This window comes from Mauremys reevesii, linkage group 1 (genome assembly GCF_016161935.1).
Source record: "Mauremys reevesii isolate NIE-2019 linkage group 1, ASM1616193v1, whole genome shotgun sequence".
NCBI lineage: Eukaryota > Metazoa > Chordata > Testudines > Geoemydidae > Mauremys > Mauremys reevesii.
This window is the reverse complement of record NC_052623.1, coordinates 151,561,110-151,584,141: the sequence shown is the minus strand read 5'-3', so window position 1 is coordinate 151,584,141 and position 23,032 is coordinate 151,561,110. Positions and strand designations below refer to the sequence as shown.

The 23,032-nt window shown below is 37.8% G+C and overlaps 1 protein-coding gene across 16 annotated transcripts in view; it reads left to right on the top strand.

The window, feature by feature from the left end:
- DMD (dystrophin) overlaps positions 1-23,032 on the top strand; it is a 2,035,724-nt gene that overhangs the window by 709,127 nt on the left and 1,303,565 nt on the right. For all 16 annotated transcript variants that reach the window (XM_039486264.1, XM_039486496.1, XM_039486317.1 and 13 more), the window contains 2 exons: positions 12,604-12,792; positions 13,151-13,332. In XM_039486264.1, the coding sequence (XP_039342198.1) occupies positions 12,604-12,792; positions 13,151-13,332 (371 nt within the window). The remainder of the gene's footprint in view (positions 1-12,603; positions 12,793-13,150; positions 13,333-23,032) is intronic.

Sequence of the window (23,032 nt, the reverse complement as noted above, 5' to 3'; positions counted from 1 at the left end):
ATGATTAGAGGGTGAATCAAGTTCTTAAATCTAAGCTTTTTAAGATATTGTTTTAAATGGTTCCTGTCATGTTAATAAGAGTCAACAGATGGCACTATAGAAGATAATTTTGCTAGTTCTGTTTATCAGAAGTTATAGGAACTAGATCTTGTAGATATGCCTATTGTTAGCTGTCATTTGGTTCTTTTTATATGCTGAATGTGTCACTAGTAAAATCTATTCTGCTGGAAAACATTTTCGTACATGTAGTTGCTGCGTACAGACTTCTCTGTCAAGTGCCATGTCCCTGACTGAAGAATCTTATAATGTTACAGGTCCTCTTAATGCAGAACACCCATTCCCATCCATGGGAGTTCTTTGTGGAGAAAGCCTTCAGTATCAGGTCCTTGACACCACTGAGTATGACAAATAATGTGAGGATGAATGTTATAATAAGACGTGTTTAGTATAATGTATAGGTACATTTATAAAATTCAAAACAAACATTATAAATTAAATAAATTTCTCTCCCAACTCTGACATTTATATTTACCCACATCGTAAGATATAATATCTCCATATCTAAACAGTCCATCCCTACATGCTACATAACACATCCTCCACACCAGTCTCTCATAGGGGAAAAACACAGCTTTGTCCAGGAGGGTAACAAATCTGGGCTCCAGTGGCATTCCTGAGTGACAAGACTTCATTGTTAAACTTCCAGAGGAGATGAGACATTCTGCTAGGTCTTTCTCTTTGATAAATGTTTCCACTGTCACCAGAATGATAAATAATATTCACACGCTACACCAGACAGAACATTCAAGAAAGGGAGAAAGACTGGAAAGTCCCTCTAATCCATTATGGACTTCCAGACCAAATTTAGATACAGGAATGATGAGCACTATAGCAAACCATACGGTTGCCAGCATTTTTCTTCCCTCTATCAGGATAAGTGGGTAGAATGCAGCATGAAGACTAGGTTAAGGGGTCATCAATGAAAGGTAGACTGAAATAATCTTAAAAAGGAATTTTGAGGAGGAGATTGAGGTAGCAGGCCGACAGATTCAAGAAGAATTTTCCAGGCACAGAGCTGCTTGCAGAAGGAAACAAAACCGCCTACTTCAGCAGCACATAGTCTCTAGAAAGGAGGTGGTAGGAAAATAAGTTATACACAGGAGTAGAACTATGAAAATCCTTAAAGGTGAATAACATGCCTGAATGTCTTACTGCTGAAACTGAGAAGCTGTTGGAGGGACTTGGGGGAGAGGGGAGAGGGAGGGGAGTTGATAGGCATCAGCAGTTTATTGGAGAAGAGACTGACATAAGGGACACAATGCTAGAGTCAGCAAGATGGTTGCTATAGTCAAAGGCAAGCAATGCGGTGGCAAGCACCAGGAATTTGGTGGTAGAGATGGGGAGGAAGGTAATATAAAGAGAGAACCAGATACAAATTGTGGTAGAAAAGAGAGAATAGTCTCTGTTATGACATCAAAGTTGCTGCCCTGGGTGACTGGGAGAGATGGGGAAATCAAGATGACATATGTATTTTATAATTGGTATACATGGAATTTATAACAATTGCATCCTTATCACATAAACAGGAGCACTAAACTCCCTACAAAATAAAACTGTGGTTTACTGTGTAACTTTTCTCCTCTTTTACTATTCTATCTTTCCTTCTGTGGATTTGATCCTGAATCCTGTAGGGCTTGTTTGGCAAAAATACCGACAATTTCAGTGGATTTTTCCGTTTTGTCTGTGTGTCTGTAGAGAAAGAGGAATGAATATGATCTTTGAGTCTGCTATCCCTCATATAACATTTCTCTCAATAAAAATGCAATGCTTATATAGGTAACTGCATGAGTTCTCTGGTGGTAAGTATATAACCTGCCTATAGATCCTATTGTGCATTATCTTATTTATTACTTTTAATAGATATTCTACTTACAGATTTTAATTTTGTTTAAAATTAATAACCAGGTTATGTTTCAGAGCTATTTGGAGAATAATCAGTTTTAAAATATCAATTTCTTAAAGATATTTATGCATTTTAGAATTTACATTTATTTAAATTAATAAAGAATAAAAAGCTGAAACCAGTATTTTTGATTCCTGACTAAGTCCCAGAACCTGCTTCTCTACCTTTTGAAGTACTCCCAGCTGGGTTGAAGCTGTTCTTGCCAGGTTTGGTTAAAATTAAAACAAACAAAGAATTCTCTGACAGGCTTCAGAGGAGTAGCCGTGTTAGTCTGTATCAGCAAAAACAACGAGGAGTCCTTGTGGCACCTTAGAGACTAAAAGACTTATTTGGACATAAGCTTTAGTGGGCTAAAACTCACTTCATCAGATGCATTCTCTGACAGCAACTTCAACTCCAGTAATGTCTACTTCAGAGGAAACCAAAAATGCTAGCTTTTTTTGACAATAAAAGTTTTCTGGTTTTTGGTTCCTTTGGGATGAGTTAATTAATGATTAATTTTTAGAAAATGAAACTAGAGAAACACTCTTTCACTCTCTTTGTAATATTCTCTTTTGTATAGAGCTCTGGTTCATAAATTCTGACCCATGGTTCATCTGTCCCATATCAGATTCAATAACTTTGTTTCCTTTTATGGTGTAGAATTGTTTGGTTTTTTTAACCCGGTGTTTAATTTTTTGTAATATTTAGTTTATTTTTGTTTTTTTGTTACTTCTGATTGTCGAGTACCTTTGGGCTTCTTAATTTCTTGTTCTAATTTTATTTATTTATTTTACCTTTTTTTTCCATTTTGATCTTCCTCACTCCCTTTATCCCTCCCTCTTGCTTTTTGCTTTTCAAGCAATTATTTTTATAAACACCTTGCAGTCCACTCCCAGTCTCTGCTATAGCTAGTGAGAGTACTGGCGGTGCTCAGCTAGTCTCTGTTCCATACTTTGCATGATGTGTGGGTGTCACTTTGGTGAATGAAACCTCAAAGAGATGTCTACCTTGCAATTAAAAAACTTGAAGCTGGCCCGTGCCAGCTGACTTGGGCTCACAGTGCTCGGACAATGAAGCTGTCTAATTGCAATGTAGACTTAAGGGCTCGGGCTGCAGCCCAAGTTTTGGGAATATGTCTGAAGGGATTACAGGAAAGAAACAGCAGCAGTTGGCATATTCAAGGGAAGGGAGGAGTAGAATATGTGAGGATATAATAGAATGTAATAAAATACAATAACTGGTTTTCGATAAATTCCTAAACTAGAGAAAACTGTTGAGATAAATATCCCTTTCACACATTCCCATAAACATTATCTGGTCTTATTTATTGTATTTGGTTTTCTTGCGCTTTTGTTTTGTTCCATAACTTAAGTTCCCCTGAAACATACAGGAACCCTGCACAGATAATGTTGAAACAGCTGAACTCTCAACATGCTCATAAACCCATTTCCTGCAATGAACTGCAGGTGGGTGGACCCGTTTGCCTACGCAGAGACCCACTGAAGTTAATTTCCTGCAACAGAGACAGGATCAGCCTCTAAATATATCAGATTTCATTCCACTGTATTATGTTACCAGTCAGTTTGGGAGGTACTTCAGGGCTTTCTGTGCAGAAGAACAGAGCTGAGGAGAGAAGGGAAAATCCTTTGTGCAAAAGATTGAGATCTTGAAATTTGGTTTCATTTTGACTGACAAATTAAACCCCAAAACTTCAAAATTCTCCATGAAAGAAATCTACCTCCCATCCCCTGTGCCAATATATTTATATTTTCAGGATCCATCTTTTTTTTTTTACTTTTAAAATAGTATGTGTAATATAATCATTTTAAAGAAATGCTTTGTTCCAAAATGCTTTGACTTTGTTGGGGTGCCCACCCCCGTTTTTTCTCCTAATGACCACAGCACACCTGAGGGGTGGGGGGCGGGAATTTGGCTGGCTGGCCAAATGATGAGAGCAGAGCTTTATGGCTGGGGGAGGGGGAGGGGAGAGGAAAACTTCTGCAAAAATGAAGGAGGGGTCAGCGTGGTCACTGACTCATCCCTTGAGAATGAAGGGTTTAAAAGGGGCAGCCCTGTTCCTGAAGCCCCTGTTTACAAGGAGCAGGCTTATCATATCATGTCTTCTGTCCTCCTTTTGGTATAGCCAGACAAACAATACAACTTCATTAAGCCATTTTGATTTCCTCAGAACTGTTTTCTCTGATGGAAGATGGTTCTTTTTGAAGTTTTTTTCTGACCAGCTCTAGTAAAGAGATAGTTGCTCTACTTTGTCTGAGCAAACCCAACTATGGATGTTTGGCTGGCTAGTCTGCCAGTAACTTGAGGGTCAACCAAAACTGTTGTTTTTAAATGAATCATGTTGGAGGAATTCAAATTTACTAGTTGGTATTTGTAAACTGTGACATTCTTATATTACCTCCCACCATCATGCACTTTCTCCAATGTGAGATATGAGAGATACTGATCAGCAGAGTTAAATTTTGGTGAGTGAAGAATAATAATAATGGGCATCAATGGATAAAAGTAATTTTTTTTCATTTTTGTACAAGTGACAAAAGATGAAATACAGTATATCCTCAAACTATCTTGCGAAGTGTTTGAGTTGCTATAATATATTCACAAAGGCATAAAAGTAAATACTTATAATGTATTTGAAAGTTGACCTTGGGGCATGGTACTGTTCAATAAAATAGGTAATTATACAGCTAATTACTTATATCTTTTACATTTTTATGCTTCTATAAAAGTATGGAAAAATAATTTTACCCAGTGAGGATTGGTAACTTTTCATTATAATTCATAACTTTTGATTGTGCTAGGAAAGCGGTGTTTAATTGAAATAAAAAATAACATGTCCCAGGGGCAGCTTTCAAATTCAGATCAATGTGTTATTCAGTCCAGATACAAACTTAACTGGTACATTCAGAGACTCTATATCAGTCACATTGGGGAGAGCTTAAAGATGCACAGATGGAGAATAGAAACTGCTCTCAGAATATGTGAATGATTTTTGACTGAAGAAATTCACTGTCACTAAACTTAAAGCATTTTTTTTAAGGTTTAATAATTTCCATACTAGATCCATCAGCTGTGGCTAGTCATAAAAGTCAGAGTTTTGTAACACCTCTCCATTCCTGTTCCCAACATTGTTGCTCTTTTCTTTCCCATTGAGCATAGAATGAAACTGGCAAGTAATGTTGTTTTTGTCCCTCCTTTTTAAACACAAAAATGGGGAGAGCCGGGATAGTACATTGATATAGTATGTAATTTAAAATCCTTTGACTCTAAGGAGACTGTTCAAAATTAAGTATTTAGAAATAGGCCCTAGTCAGTTTGGATTCATTGGAGAGTCTTTGAGAGTTTGAATCTCTTGTGGTGGGTCTGAATCCTGATGAATTGCAAATGTTAAAGACTCTGATTCGTACAATATTTCTGCTTCGTTTAGTAAGGATTTCATTTGACTGTATTTTGGGGGGGGATTCCACACTCAGTACTATAGTATTTCATTATAGTCATTTTTCATTTGTGCTTACCCTGTGACATCTCTATAAAGGGTGTGCATCCAAAAACAGAATCAGTCAGTTGAAATGGTGGGGGCATGTCCTGTTCTGTAAAGAAAAGCTTGCTTATTTACTTCAGATATTTTTTTCTAACAAAATAGAAATTACAGTATGGTGGGTTTGGACACAAGCTTTCTATTTAAATAGGATTAAAAAAACAACAACATTCAAATAAGCCCATGTTCTTTCACAGTTTCCCACCTTCCTGGCCCTAAGTGTTATAAACATTTTAAGGTATAATGTGTTACAGTGTTACTTCTCAAGTTCCATTTCATTTATTTATTCCCATCACATTGTGGGGTTCAGGAAAGATTTTTCAGGTTGAGATCCCCATTGAATATGGGTTTTAGTTGTTTGACACCCCATATGAGTTCCAGTGTGGGGTGGTAGGTGACAACTAAGGGGGGGTGGTAGGGAGGAGCTTTTATTTTTGTATTGAGCAGGTTCTCTCGGGGTATTTGAGTGACCTGTTCCATGCGGCAAGGTACTTCTCTGCTGGAGTGTCCTTGTTTGATGAAGGCAGTTTTGAGGGTGTTAAGGTGTATATTCTGGACTTTCTCTTTGGAGCCTATTCTGTGGTATGAGTGCCTGGCTATAGATAGCAAATTTCTTGGAATGTTTGGGTTGGTTTCTGGATTGATGAAGTTAGGTGTGGTGATGCATTGGTTTTTTGTATATAGTTGTCTGTAGGATTCCATAGTTGAAGCTGATCGTGATGTCCAGGAAGTTTGTTTGTAGTAGTGTTCCAGAGAGAGTTTAATGGACAGGTGGTGGTGGCTGAAGTTATTGTGGAAATCTATGAGGGTGCTAGTGGGCCACTTCAGCTTGAATTGCCCCTTTAGAATATGTGCTAACTACTTATGCTAAAGTCTCTGTTCCATCTGAGTACCTTTCCCAGTCCTGAAAAATAGCTCTGTGTAGTTGGAAAGCTTGTCACTTTCACCATCAGAAGTTGATGCAGTAAAATATATTACCTTACTCACCTTGTGTGTCTCATATCCTTGGATTGACATGACGACAACAACAACACTACATATAACATTGGTTAGATTAGACATTTTTAACCATACCAAACTGGTAAATTTACAATGGTCTTATGTTGAAAAGAGTTCTGTTCAATCACAAAAGCTGGTTTAATGCTTGTATGCTCAGAGTCATGTTAGTGATAACCTTCTGGAGCCCTGACTTTAAATTACTGAGTGGAAAATTATTTTATTTACAGAAGAAAATGTAAATATTGCTGTCTTCAGGAATATTTTGAATATCAAAGGTTTTACAGTCAGCATAAAGGATTTAGTGGACTAAAAATGTCAACACTGATACGCAAATATAAGCAAAACAATATTTCTAGAGTGAAAAAAACAGTACCTAACTAAAGAAATTCATGGTTGGGTAGACTTTGTCATAGGTCTCACCACCACTTAGAGCTGTTGGGTTCCAATGTGGGGACCTGCCTTGGTTTCCCTCTAAACTAAAATCCTAGTTTAGATCTAGTAAAAGCTGCCACCACCCAATCAGGTACGTGGATTGGGACACAATCCTTCCCCCAAAATCCTAGGGGATCCCAAGAGCCCCAAATCCATGGAGTTCTTACACCCAGGAGAAATAAACCATTCCCCCTGCTTTCTCCCCCCTCCCTTTTCCTAGGAGAGACACTGGGATCTAACTACAGAGGGATACCTCCCTCCTCTTTCCCTGAGAATCCACCCAAGGAAAGACCAACCAAGTCCTTAATAGAAAAGAATTTATTAAAGAATAAAAAAGAAAGTCACTGTCTCTGTAACCAAGGTGGAACAATATACAGGGTCTAAACTTATCAATCTCTGGAGGGAATTCCCCCTCCCTTCTTTCTCAGTAAAAGCAATCACAGTACAGACTTAAAGAAATTCTATAGCAAAACACAGAATTGCAAATACAGAAATAAAAGTATAAGAATACTATTTCCTTGCTAATACTCACTAGCTTGAATAGAAGAATTTATTGCAGAAACCTGGGAGGACTTGATTAAGATGTCTGGACTCTCTTAATTCCCAAGAGAGAGAGACTCAAACAAAGAACAGGAAAAAAACTTCTCTCCACAGGGATTTGAAAACATCTTGTCCCTCATTGGTCCTCTGGTCAGGTGTCCACAGGTACTGCTTGTTAACCCTTTACAGGTAGACAAAAACCTTAACCCTTAACTAACTGTTTATGACAACTTGATGATAAATAAAAGGTCAGACAACTATTTCTTATAAAACCAAACGTCAGTGCTGAGACTATTTCTATGTAAAATATTTGTGTGTGTGTGTAAAACATAAAAACACACACACACACACACTACATCAAAAGAACATTATTCAGGTTGCAAAGTCAAACACTCAAAATTTCCAATCTTTCAATTTCCCTCCTTTGCCCCCAGTCCCGATGTTCTTTTCCAGCCTGTTTCAGTCCACTACGCTTCCAATTCCAGTTTCCCTCTGCACCTGTGAGTTTCCAGGCCCAGTCACTTCTGCCCAGGCTCCTTGTTGCAATTTCCTTCTTCATTCATACAGCTCTTGTCCCCTCTCCATTCATTCAGGCTCCTTGCTCTTCAGGCAGGGGCCATGAGCTGGCATAGTCTGAAGAAGCCCAAAGGCTACAATGGCAGGGAAAGTTCTGCTCAACCACAGGCTGGAGCATTTTCAGCGTGGATGGAATATTCTGGGGATTTAAGCTGCTAAAATATAAATAAATAAATAAATAAAATAAATCTCTGTTCAACATGTGTGAACTGTGATTCCCACACTCAGGGCTTATAACTTGCTCAAATTCACTCATGTTTTCACAGAGACAACCAAAGGCACCTCCTGTCAAATGTTAAGTCCTTGCTACTTAGCATGAGGGTATTAGAGCTTTTCGAAGAAAAGGTTGACCAAAAATTTGAACACAGGCAAAACAACCTCCTTTTCACTAGCCTCATTTTTGGAAAATGCAAAACCATTGTGGCTGAAACTTTTCAGAAACACTGAGCTTGAAGCTGGGGTGGCCAGACAGCAAATGTGGTAAAATTGGGACAGAGGGTGGGGGAGGAGTAGTAGGAGCCTATATAAGACCCAAAAATCAGGACTGTTCCTATAAAATTGGGACATCTGGTCACTGTACTTGAGGCAGACATGAGGCACGGAAAATTTCAACCCAGTTAAAGCCTGGCAAAGTTATAAGCCACTGAAAACAGGGTTTTATACTACAAAGAGTAAGGCAACTTTAACAATATGCCATGCTATAGCCTAGTTTGAGTGTAGGTGTGTATATATATCTGTTTGTATAATGTGTATGTTCATATTTAATCCTGCAAAGGGATTTGAACAAGCTGACCCTTATGATTTCAGTGTCACACTGGTTTCAATGGGAATCCTTCCAATCTGTAGATTCCTTTCTGGAATTTGGGCCCATGCATTAAAATACATTAAAATATTTCATTCTGCCATTGTAGAGTAGGACTTTTATATAGTGAAGTCCATTTTCTTTTTTTGTTCTACATCTGACTTTATTGGATGGAATTGGAATTTTTCATTGCAATGTATTGGGGCAAAAATAAGGAGACTTCTATTTTATTTCATTATAAAGATAAGTTCGCTACAGGTAGATTTTTCTGAATTTAAGCGGAGTCCAGTTCTGCCACCCTTATGATGAGTAGATAGTCTTCCCAAAGAGACTGCTTGTAGAGGAAGAAACTATGCAATATGAGTGAGGGTGGTGGAATTGGGCCCTACGTGTTTAGGGATAAAATTATTTTTGAAAATAAGGAATTCTGCTTATGAACTCTGTAAAATACTCTGCAGTGCTTACTGACATGAGTCTGTTCTTTTTTTACTTTGGGATCATGTATCATACAATCGGAGAGAAGTGCAAAATATTTCAAGCAGAAGCTCAAAGCAGGTGGGACTATCCTTTCCATCTTTAAACTCTATGAATCAATTGAAACAGCTACCAAGCCTGTCTGATTTTTGAAGTTTCTGAAGGTCATAGGTCTTATATTCTTTCTCCTAAAATTTTAATTTAAACATTAATAGTCCTTGGGGGTCTTCTAATCTTGACCGAATGTAAAGGGCTTTTTTTTTTCCTTCCTCTCTTCATATTCTAAGTCCTTAAATGTGAGTCCTTTTTACAGCATTACTTTTTGCGGATTTTTTTTTAACATATCTAGGGATGAGTGAAACTCAAAGGGTTTATAGTCTGGGTTCCCTTTGGAGAAAAACTGAAAAAATTGGGATGCTTTTCAAAATGTAAAAAAATCTTCCTGAGTCTGGAAAAAATGGGATGGAAGTCTCCTGAAAGCAGACTTTTCTAGAAGATCTTTAAAACTTCCTGCTACTATTGGGGCCAGCTAGTCAGCATTTCAGCCCTTCCCAATCTGTTTCTGGCTAAGATCTGAAGGAAAATTATGTGCATAAAAATGACACATGTCCACCTTACTTACTAAGGTGGGACATCTGCTTGGGCCAGCAGGGAAGAGGACATCAAGTCTCTTTCCACTGTGCGTAAGAAATCTTCCTCCTTTCGTGGTCAGCTAGTGCAGGAAGTGAGACTGTCTAGTCCCCTATGTGGCCCTGATTGGACGGCTAGCTGGTTTGTGTTACGTTACACAGCATACACACAGAAGTTAAATAAAAATATTGAATGCTCTTGCTGGAAATTTGCAACATAACACTACTTGGTTTCTAAGAATTCAGAGCGATCATGTGCAAGAACCCAAAAACAGACAAAAAGCAGGCTGCTCCCTAAAAGAGGCACAACTTGCCTTACCTTACATTTAACATGACTCCATGTTAAATGACTGATGCTTGCATGGTTCTCTGCAAAGCATCCCCTAGCCTGCAAGCAGGACCAGAACTGCTTTCCTCTTCTCACACTCGCGTGCGCACCCCCCCCCCAGTTCTTGCAGTGATAGCTCACAATTCCAATACAGTCTGCCCTAAACGACACTTTCCAGTTCCCTGGGGTCAGGGTGACTGCTGTGGTCCACCACATGCCAATTACCTGCTCAACTTCTTCCTCCTCTTTATGTTGAGTTTTGAGTGTGGTTCAGTTATCTTTTGGATTGTGTGTGTGGCTGGAGCTGTCATTTTGCTTTGACTGTACTATATGCAGATCACCTGTTGACCCTGAAATCAAAGTCAATATTTACTGTTTCATGAGATATTTATGGGAAACTGAGAGAATGAAGAAGTTTGATCAAAATGACTAGGAGCACTTTGCTTTCAAAAATATCCTTTCAGTGGAGTAAGAGTTGACAGTGCATTTTAAATTCTGCCCTTTTAACACAACTCAGAAAATAATTCATTTTGGATCTATGGAGAGAAGAGTTGTCAGATGGGAAACTTGTCCAGTATGTTGTAACTAACCCTTTGACCTCTTAGTCTCTCTCCTCCGTTTCGCTAGAATTTGATATATTTATCTAATGCTTCACAGGTGAGATGGGAATATTCCACATTTTCACAGAAGAAGGAGAGTAACTGCTGATATAATAATGATGATGCATGATCTCTTTTCATAGAGACTCATTACTGCAAACAAAGATTAGTATTCTTCCCTTCCTGCATCATTTCAACTTGGGATGTGATATCTTGATATGTATAAGATAAGCACTATCAGAGCTAGTTGGTAGCTGGAATTGTTTGGATACTTATTTGTTACCTCTTTCCTTTGTTATGAGACAGTATTTTGTTGAAGCTAGAAAACAAACTAATCGGTTGTTTGCCTCTGCTTTCTTGCTGGACATATGCCTCTGAAACATAGGGTTTTCATACATTACTGAGGAAAATGTTTGTGGGATCCTCTTCATAAAATATTGGCAGCTTATTATTGGTGCTGTCTTTTTTTGGCTGGGATGTAATGCCAAAGTTACATTAATCACTTGTTCTCTGTAAAGATCCTTTGGCACTTTTTCTTAGGGTGGAGCTGCCAAATTTCAATCTGAGTAATTGCATTCTGCCTACTTTAAATCCCCCCTTTAATTTCAGTTGGATAAGGAAGCCTTCACTTTTAATCCGAAATCACTGTGCATAGTTTAAGCAGTTCCTATCTCTTATTGCTGCCATAGATGTCTGCATGTCAGTAGAAGTGATTACTATATAGTACTCTATCAGTTTTTAAAAGACCTTTGGAATCCTTCATGATAAAAGCAAGATGAAAACAAATCATTATTCTCCTAATTTGCTATCAGATTTACTTTTTCCTTCTCTACAGCTTGTTCACTAATTAGGTGAAACCATCTTCAGCAAGCCCCTTATTTCTTACCTTGGTCTCATAACAGTTTCTCCAGTGGAGTGGGTGAAAGGGACAATGACTACTTAATGTTGCTTGTTACTGTTCGTTCTTTCTGTATCCTGCAGCATGGTGGCATGAAGTATTTGCTTGTAAATGGCACTTGACTGAGAGCAGATGTGTGGGTGGCCCTAGAGGGGAAGTGAATAATAATAGTAGTGGATACTTTTTCCTGGATTTTTTTTTTGGTCTGGTGACTTGTGTGAACTTTATAATGTGATCTTGGATAAATGATACTCTGCAGATTAGTCTAACCCACCATTGCATATATTAAAAACAATATTTAAAGTGTTTAATATTGCATTTGCCTCAGTTTGTCTGCATGCTGGTGATACAATACCAACATGCAGTTCACTGCTATGTAAACCATTTAGGATGGTGTAGTTATGCAAGATGCTATAGAAATTAAATATATTTCTGTCATTTTAAAGAGCTTGAATGACAGGTGATAGTTTTTTTCATTTCTACTTCTTTTTAAAATACTGACTGAAGAATACACCATACGTGTAACTTTAACTTTTCATGTCGTGTAATAACTCTTCTAAATGTAGAAAAACATGAGCTCTAGGACAAAACATTAATTTAGTCTGTTTCTGAATGTAGCTGATTTTTTTCATAGTCCTTACTTTACTGACTTCAAATAGTCACCTTTACACTGCACCAGATCCTCCATTTATCAAAGTTCTTATGTAAAAAAGAGGATTGTTGTACAGAATTAAGAGGAAGGCGTTCTATTTATTCATCTAATGTAGCTGTTTGTTCAATTAGCCTCTGCTTAATGCCAAAATTCTTATTTTTATTTTTGATCAGTATTTGGACACTCCTGAAGACAGGTCATTTGGCAGTTCCCTGATGGAGGTAGAAGTGGACCTGGACAGCTACCAAACAGCTTTAGAAGAAGTACTCACATGGCTTCTCTCTACTGAAGATGCATTACAAGCACAAGGAGATATATCCAGTGATGTAGAAGAAGTCAAAGAGCAGTTTCACACCCACGAGGTATATGTGAACCACAGAGACTGAGAAACCAGTGCAAACACTGCTTCATCATCTATTAATTGTTGTTCATCTTTTTGTATGGTACATTAAGATCAAAATCATAAAAATGTCACCGGCACTATTGTCAGTCTCTGTTCTTTCCTTTTCCATTTGGGTTTGGAGGCTTTAAATTTAGCACTGGAGACCTTGCCTCTTACACAAGGTGAAGGTGTTTATTTTTACATTGGGTTACAAAGTTAAAATGAATTTTTAAACCAACTTAATTTGTTGTTGAAAATATGTGGAATTGAAGATATTTCTACAAAGTATCCCTCTTCCTTGTAATCTTAATTAAGATTTACTTTTCTTTTATTTTCAGGGCTTTATGATGGAATTAACAGCTCACCAGGGTCGTGTTGGTAATGTTTTGCAAGTGGGGAGTCAACTTATAACAGTTGGGAAGCTTTCAGATGATGAAGAAAATGAAATCCAAGAACAAATGAATCTGCTTAATTCTCGTTGGGAAAGTCTCAGGGTAGCCAGCATGGAAAAACAAAGCAAGTAAGTAGTGTGTTTGTGTGGGAGGAGGAGCCGGGGGGTGTTTAAATTTTTAGATTGCAATAATACAAGGGTGGGAGGGTGATACTTTGTTGCAAATGTATACTTGATCTTAAATTTTAGTTTATCTGCAATTTCAAGTGCATCAGACTCTAAACTTTCATGTTGATTTGAAAATGGAAGTTGAACAGATGGAAAGCTGTCAACAGTTTAGATTTTAACAGCATTTTAAATACTTTTTATTCAACCTATCCTTGATTTTTTTTCCAGAACATTTCCTCAAACAACACACAACATTTAGTCAATAGAATAGGAATTATTCTATAAGAAAAATTTGTTTCCAGGTTTGGGCATCCCCTAGCCTGCAAGTCTATATTAATCCATTTTTAATATAGTATATGGAGATTGACAACAAAATGTTGCTGAGATTTGTTGTCAGAGGAGTTGTTCTGAGAACACATTATACTAGTCAAGTAATTCGAGCCTGGTTCCTATGGCAATTCTGATTTCTTCTTGGACATGTGAAATCACTGGTAGGTTAAAGCATTTCATGTTTATGTTGTATACTTTTAATACTTAAACATATGTTAAATATAAAGGGAAGAAAGGGGTTTGAGTTAAAATAAGAGGTGAAATGCCAATAATAAAATAATATAATTATTTGTTCACATTTAATACTTAATATAAGAATGGATATGTTATTTAAAAATGGGATACCTTATTCTTCTATCTATTAACACACATAAGGACAAAGTAAACAGCAAACGTTCTGATATGATATTGGTAACTTAATTCTTATTCATATTAAAGAAAAGATAACATACTCTATGCCTTTATGCTGCAGTTAAATTAACTACTAGACTTGCTAGCTTGGTAGAAATGTACACCTTTGCACTATATGCAGCCGGGATGTAAACCTTAAAATCAAAAGGATGAAGATGATGATAATTTTCTTAAAAGCAGAAAAGCTACAGACCATTTCACTCACAAGAAAATTGAAAGGTTGGAAAAGTAAGGTGATGAGATGTTAAGTGGGAGGAGAAGGAAAAAGATGAAGGGTTTGAGGTAGAAAATGAGTGAGAGGTCAGGGAATTGAAGCCTTTAGAAAGGAAGAATGGATTAAGAGTAGAAAAATGAGTTACAGGTTAGCTGCAGTACTCTGACTCTTTGTATTTCGATTTCCATACACAATCCAATACAAGAACATTTTCTATAGGTAGGGCATGGTATAGCAGAGAATGCTGCTGTTGTGGGATGTAGAGGGGATTGGAGCAGAAATATGATTGCAAAAATGGGAGGAGGAAATATCCCTGCAAGTTTCCTTCCTTCAACCTTTTAAAAAAGAATCCAGTTGCCTTTCAGATTGTTCAGAGGGATTGGATATTGTCCAGGTTCTCATCTTTTTCCCCCCTATCTGTTGATTTCCTGAGAGGCTCTTAAATCTCATCTGCATAAAATAACTCTACTTCAGAACAGTTTGTTTTGGTCATATTTGTGTCTTATGGAGCTCTGTTTACTTAACTTATCTGTTTTCATATTGATTCTATACAAAACAACAGGAACTGAAGTGTAAGATATTTTACTGTTAAAATGTATTTATTATTCTACCAAAATGAATCAAGGGGAGAATTTAAAAAAAAAATCAACTAACCATTACCAGTGTGTTTATAGAAATACAATATTAATTACTATAGATTATAGCTGCTCTCATCAGTAAAATCAACTGGATGTAAGTACATAAGACCTCGGATTGGAGGTCTATATTTGCTTCTTGATTGCTCAAGATGTTGGTGATTATATGTGAAGTCCTAGAAGGACCCTACATTGGTATCTAGAGGTGTCTGAGACAGTCACAGTAATTGTGCTTTAAGTGGCAAGCTGCTTCTGTCTGTGCCAAGAGTAGAGCTAGCTGGAAAATGTTGGTCCAAGTGAAATTTTGACAAAAAACTGAAACCAGCTTCTATCCAAAAGTTAAACTCCAGTTATAGGGACACAGTAGTATTAGCTGATGGTCCTTGACTCATGACTCACTGCAATCTGCCAAAGGCTGGCTTTTATGACATTTGAAATGCAGTGCAAAATATATCAGTTTACTCAGGTCTTTTGTTGTACCAGGGATTTAATGCTAAAATGAAGAACTTTGTTTTCTGTTACTAGTATGGAAGCAGGAAGTAACAGGTTTCAGTTAAATACTTTTATTTAACTGTTGCAACAACACAACAGATGGGATCCCATTCTGTATCTTACTGTATCTATGTATGGTCTTCATGTTTCTCTTGTCCATGTCTTTAGGCCACTGCACTTCTTCATAGAGAGATACAAGATGAGGCCACTATGTACCATTGCAATGATTTACAGGCAAATTGCAAAAATTAAAAATAAATTAAAATAAAATCCCACAGCAATACATACAGCTACCAGGTAGCAAAAATGTTATTAACCGAATCAAATTGCCAGCTCCAGCTCACAGCCATATCTGCAGTTGAAAATGATCAAAAGGTTGGATGTAGCAGCATGTCCTGAAGGGATGATACATTTGTTTTATTTCAGCCCAGTGGGATGGTGGGACTTACAAAGTCAAGGGGCCTTTGGAGAGAATGCTCTGCCACCAGCTCCTTCACAAAACACAACTTTAGTGTTTCTGCTAATACCAACTCAGGGAGGGGAGGCAAGCCCTCAGGATGGATGGGCACTAAGGATGTTCAAGATGTTATAGGTCAAAACCAATAGTTTAAGCTCCACCTGGAAGGCTGTTTGCAGCCAGTGTAGATCCCAAAGCACTGGTACCATGTGTTCATGCTATGATACTGCAGTTAAAAATCTTCTTAGTTGTAGTCTGCACCACCTCTGTTTTCAAGCATAGGCCTCTGCAGAACACTTGCTGTAATCCAGTTTGGAGGTAACAAAGATGTGGATCACAAAGAGAGATTCATATTCAAGGACCAGGTTCAGATGAAAATAAAGCTATCTTGGCAGTTGTTACTATTTGATCAGCATATCTAACTGACATATCCAGGGTACAATCCAGTCTCTTGAGTAGCTGTGTCACCCCAGCCCTCTAACCTGGGGTTCAAGTTACAATGCTTTACTTCTGTAGCCTCCAGACTGGACTGCTCACAAACAGCCTCCAGTATTTAAATCACTCCCAGCTGTGTCTGTGTATGTGCTGCAGCCAACCAGCCACACATTGGCCCTTCAGTCAAGGTTATACAGCAGGATGACACCAACATACTGCTAGTCTTAGATTTTCCCCAAAAAATATGTCTTGTATTGCCCAGCCCTCTCCCGGACAATACAAATTCATATAAGGTCCATATTTCTTTCATAGAAATATTATGCACACACCTTGTTACCCCAAATGGAGTTTCTCAGACAGTTTAGTTTAAACACACTGGATTATAAAACAAGTTTATTTAACCACAAAGAGCGAGATTTTAAGTGAGTAGTTTTAAGTCAGAAATGATTATAAGAAAAATAAAGATAAAACACAACTGGTGCCTAACTTAACAATCTATGTTAAATTCAAAGCAAAGTTTTTCTCACCACATGCTCTCAGTAGCCTGACTGATCAAACCTTAGGTCGGAATCCCTTCTCCAGTTCAGTGGCTGCTTCCTTTGTCCCTTCTGGTGCATGAATCAAAGGACAGCAAGAGAAAGAGGGAGGGGTTCATTGGGGGTTTTATCCTTCCTTTTGATACTGTCAGCCAACCACTTGGGAAACATTTCCAGCTGAGATTCAGGAGTCAGAATGTCTATAGGAAAGGAACAGGAGTACTTGTGGCACCTAAGAGACTAACAAATTTATTTGAGCATAAGCTTTTGTGGGCTACAGCCCACTTCATCAGATGCATGCAGTGGAAAATACAGTAGGATGTACACACAGAGAACATGAAACAGTGGTGTTACCATACACACTCTAATGAGAGTGATCAGTTAAGGTGAGCTATTACCAGCAGGAGAGAAAAAAACTTTTTGTAGTGGTAATCAAAATGGTCCATTTGCAGCAGTCGACAAGAAGGTGTGAGGATCGGTGTAGGGGGAGGAATAAACATGGGGAAATAAATATAAATAAATATAGGAAAGGATGTTCCCTGCTGCTTTTTCCTCACCTATTGGAGCTTCTTTTGTTTCCCTTCCTGCTTGATGACTCTGATTACTGCTTAAATGCAAATTGAGCAGAACACACATTCCTTTGTTCGAGACAGACCTATTCGCCAATCTGAGTTTGGAACATTGTTAAGAAAACCATGCAGTGGTCTCTTATAACTTCAAATGTGATGTTGCCACGTACGTTTTATCAGGACAATATTGACTAATGAATTATGAGGTTTTCAAATGATACTTCGAAAAGCATAATTTGTACAAAGATTATTACAATAGTATGAGGGTGTGAACACAGGTACATTCTGTCACACTAATGGAACCCTCAAGCTGCAAATGTTACAAAGGTGGACAAATCTCAGATAAATAATCTGGTTGCTCCCCACAATCATCACCACCTCAGTCTTGTCCATATTAAGTCATGTTTATTTTCAAATATTGTTTGTGTATAAATTATCGTTTAAAACGTATATGCCATACTGCAGCATACAGAGTTTCCCAGAATTCACTCACTCAGCACTTTGAACAAGTGGAGAAGTGGCTACACATCTTCAGATTTTTTCATTTATTTTTGTCTAGAACTCGCTTAGCCCCAATTCAGCTAAAGGCAGAATGTTATGGTGAAGACAAGAATGAGTAGGTTCATGTGTTGGGTAGATATTCCTGCTTACATAATTGACTATTACACTTTTAGTTACTAAATAACAAGAAGAAAATATCCTAAAGTTAACACTTATACTAAAACACCTGACAAATGTTCTTGATTTGACTAAAGATGTATTAGGAAACCCTAAGTGTTTGAATGAAATGTGGCTTTTAATCCACATTCTCTGTATGAGCATGGATCAAAGTAAAGCCTCTTCCAGGAGCTTGACTTTATTTGCAAAGGAACGCGAAGATGATAAAAAGTTTGGTCCATGCCATCTACCAAGGTGTGGATGCTCATCTGAGATGCCAGGTTTTCTTTGCTTCAGGCCAAAGATCATCACTGTAGCAGAACTTAGAAGCATTATCCTTCATTTCCGCCCCCACTCCAGCCAGAAGGCACTTTCTCTAGGTTTGATACTGCTAGCTAGGCGGCAGAGCAGGACTGGCTTCAGCCTCTGTCTCCAGGGGAAATTGTTTTTACTTTCCTCCCCTGGTCTTGTGTGGGGCTTGTCCACTTCATCACAATATTTTGTAAGCAAATCAGACTGCAACTGATCTAAAATAAACAACTGTCACTCTGCTTGACAAGCTTTGAACACATTTATGACAAAATTATCCTCTCAGACCTACGCTATTGGACAAGTCTCTGCTGTTGTGAATACAACTTCCATGATGACACTGAGAAGCTGTCACATGTAAACAGAGGATTATTGCAGACCTAATAAAAGTGTGGTTTTCAGGGAATTTGCAAATAGTTAATAAATGTTTTTAGCAATTTTTAAAAAAATATATATAATTGTAATAGAAAATTGCCACATGATTTTGACTTCCTATTGGGAAGAAGTTATTTCAACTTTTCCTTGGCATTTATTTTCAATAAATGGAAATTATTAAATCTGATGAGATTACTATATTATTGAGAGAGAATTGCAAACACACTTCCATTAAAAGCCCCTTTTTGATGCTGTTCTCTAAACTGAAGTTTATAAAGAGGCTTTTCATCAGTGTTGTGGTGGGGCTTTAGGGGGTTTTTGTTTGTTTTTGTAATTACTGTTAAAATGGAACTGAATTTTTCCTCAAATTGAATATGCAGTCTGTATCTTTGACTTACACTGGGGAGGTGATCATAGCAAGTATATTGGATATTCCTGTCGATATCAGAAGGGATGTTTTTTCTGGATTTAAATATGAACAGTAAGAGGCAATATTCTGTAATGTTATGGACTTGTGATAAGAGAGTCTATTCTGGAGGGTGAAAGATGAAGGCTGATCTTTGATCTCTGACAAGCTGGTGAACTGCATTCATGTTAACTGTAGAAATCGTTAGGGATGATGTTTCTTTCATTACAGTACACTGATACCAATATTGGCATTCACTGTATCTTCCAGAATTAACTAGAATGCAGATTTTGCTATGTATTACTGTACTTAATAAAGCCATATTTTAGGAAGAAATAAACATTACAAATTCTAATACACTTTGGGACAACATTTCTTAAGGAGCCTTCAAGTATTGAGGATTTCTCTTGCTTTTGCACACGAAAAAGGCTATTTCCTGTAGTAATTTTTCATGAAATAGGTTTTTAAAGAGATGAGTTTCTTCAGTGGTGTAGTAGCATTTTGTCATGCTGTTATAAGCCACTTCTTATTTGGAGAATAAATCCAACTAACTTGCCTTAGGGGAGCTAGTCAAAAACGTAATGATTTCCACCACCAACCTGAACACCATCCATTTTATACAATAAAATATGTGATAACACCAAAACAAATAGAAGAAGAATTTTACATTTACATTGTGTCCTAAAATGATTATTTTTAAACTAGAGATGGACACAGACTATTCAGCTATGTTTTATTTAGGTTTTTATGCAATGCCTGTCACTGTCACATCTGAGCTACCAAGTTTGGATTTAGATACAAGTTTCTGCCAAGATGGGACAGAATTTGGAACATAAGAATGTAGGAATTGCCATAATGAATTAGACCCATGTTCCATCTAATTCTGTACATCCTATCTCTGAGTGTGGCCATCATGAGGGGACATCCAGAAGAAGATGTCAGAGGGAAGGGATGAGATTTTAGTTTGAACAGGAGGAGACAGATCTGGAGTAGAGAGATACATTTGTGGGTTCTCAGCATGGAGATGGTAGTTGAATTTTTGTGTTTGTAGATGAGTTTAGGCTTGCATGGGGAAGAGGGGGGTAGAGAGGAGCACACACTGGCAAAAAAAAAAGTCAGTGCCTGTGGACAAGGTGTAGAGGGAGAAGAGAAGGGGACCTAGGACAGAGCCCAGTGGACACCCCCCCAGCCCCCCAATAAAAAGTTGGAGGAGGATGATTCTCCAAAGAACATGTTTGAAGGAGCAATTATAGAGGTAGAAGGAGAACTAGGAGAGGACAGAGTAACAGAAGCTAAGGGGCAGGATAAGATTTCAAGACCATCCTGCCTGTCACTCGTAACCTGGGCATCATCTTTGACTCAGACCTCTCTAGGTCCTCTCATCTAGACTTACATCTACTTCTGGAACTTTCTGTATAACATCTCTGATATAACCTTTCCTATCCATCCATTCAGTTCAAACTCTGGTCCAGTCCTCTTCATTGTCATAGCTTGATTACTTCAACATCCTTTTCTTATGCCTAAACAAATGTAATCTTGTCCTGCTCTTATCCATTCAGAATGTTACTGCAAAGACCATCATCATAGCTCTTTGCTTTGGCCATACATGGAGAATTTTGATATTATCCAGCCTGACTGCAAGGAGTTAAATCAGAGGAGGCTCTTGGAGGCAGGCAATTGGTGGGGGCAGGGGGAGGGATGGGACCGACAAACAGGAAATGAAACAAAAGCAAAAATAAGGTAAAATTCAGAGAATATCCCAAGGATCCTTTAGGGAACGGTGGGGGTGGGTGGGGATGTGAGCTATTAAGAAATGCCCCCGTCTGGCTCCAGCTCCCATGCCTGAGTCTAGGTTCTAAGAGGATACTAAAAGGGGAGGGGGGATATTGACTCCCCAACTCCAATCAGCCCATGTTGCCAGTCCCCACTGCTCACTTGTTAAATTTTTAAACAAGCACATTCATGCTTTCTCCCATGCCACATTCATGCTTGGGAGAAGCTCCCTATAAACATCTAGAAAACTGCTTCATTATCTAATTAAAATTCCTCCATATGACACACTTTTGCTGTGGTGCCTACATACAGCCCAGCTGCTGGGCAGGCTGCTCTTGTGCTGAGACTCACTGCCTACCTTGCTAACCAATTTTCTCATTGTTTTCTGGTCCTCCTCTGTCTCTGTTAACTCCTGTTTTATACTTAGATTGTAAACTTTTGGGGGCAGGGACCATCTCTTTTTCTATACAGCCCACAGTGCAATGGGTTCCTGATCCAAGTGCAGAACGGCTATGTGCAATGGTAAGACAAATAAGAAATAGTAATCCCTCATAGTTGGAGATTGGCTTAAGCATGAAATTTAATCTCTTCCAAAATTTGTTAGCAATGTTCAAAGAGTGATTGGGCATCTATATGGTGGACAAGAATTTCTAGAGTTGTAATAGATACTGCTAAGTTTTTGGTGTTAGTGACATTATGTTGCAATGAACAATTTATTTATGTTTTGTGCAGGAGGGAGGTGGAAAAAGAATTTTCCTTACATTGGTTTGGAATTTAGCAGTGAGAGAGTGACTCATTTTTATCCTGCCACTTATTCCATGGATCCATGGACAATTATGAGATCTACACTTAGATTTCCATTTGTAAAATTAGGAGATAGGAGCCACTGCTGGAAAAGAGAGATTTCATAAAAATGACATATTTAGACCTATTTTTTAATGTGCATATGTTATACCTTAAATGGTAATTCATCAAAGTATGACTTCTTCATTATCAGGACTGTCCTTGAGAGAATTTAAAGCAATGGAAGAATGAGAGATGGCAACCTGGCATTGTAGCAACATATGATTTTATTCTCCCTGAACAAATTATAATTAATTTGCTTGACAAATACATCCTCCAGGGAAGAAAAATATTACTTAAAGATGAGCTCAATGAGGCTGCCCATGTTCTAGGAAAGCAGGCATAGAAAACATAAGGGAAAAGAGCACATTCTTCAATATGGGGGAAACAAAAGCAAGCAATCAGTAAAAAGGAGAGATTTTCTGATGTGATATAACAGTAGAAGTGACCCAGTAGCTCAAAAAGAGGGTTAGCAGGTCAGAGCATCAGAGTTTTCTGGAGCAGTGCAATGCTGCTGTTGCTGTCCTACAGTAAAAGGAGGCCAAAGGCGATATCTGGTATGCATTCACCATATGTATTGAAAATGTTTGGCTCTTGTAGAACTGCACTAATGACCCGAAGAAAAACAACAGGCTTTTAAAAATACAATTCTCTACAGTAAAGCATCTGTGTGATAAATGTACTACCGGAGAGGAAAATGTAATGTAATCAGGATTACTTTATGGAGGTTTTTACAAATATTAAAAAAAATTCAGTCAGTAGAAAAATATTCTGTAGTAGAAAGTCATGAGAGCCAAACAGTAAACAAAGGTTACAATAATCTCTGAAGAGATATACATGAGTATTAAAACCTCTACATATGCTTATAGCAAGTAAGCTGATGTTTGAAAAATACGAGGAGGAGAAAAAAACTACAGAAAAAGAAATCTGATAGTTCTTTTCAGAGATTATTTCATTCTCAGACTTATCATTCCTTGTTATAGAATGATATTGATATTCTTTATAATAATTATCATGGTTCATCTTAATTTTTATCACTGTGCAAGTTTTCTGTATAGTATATGGGAATTACTTCACCTATAGGATGAAACATCACAACTAATTAACAGTGCATAGGAATGCTGCACAAAAGAGAGTAAGACAAAGTGAAAGAGACTATAATGCACACCTGAGATTGCAGGGGAGTTTAGCTAGACTGAAGGTAATTACTCCCCTGCGC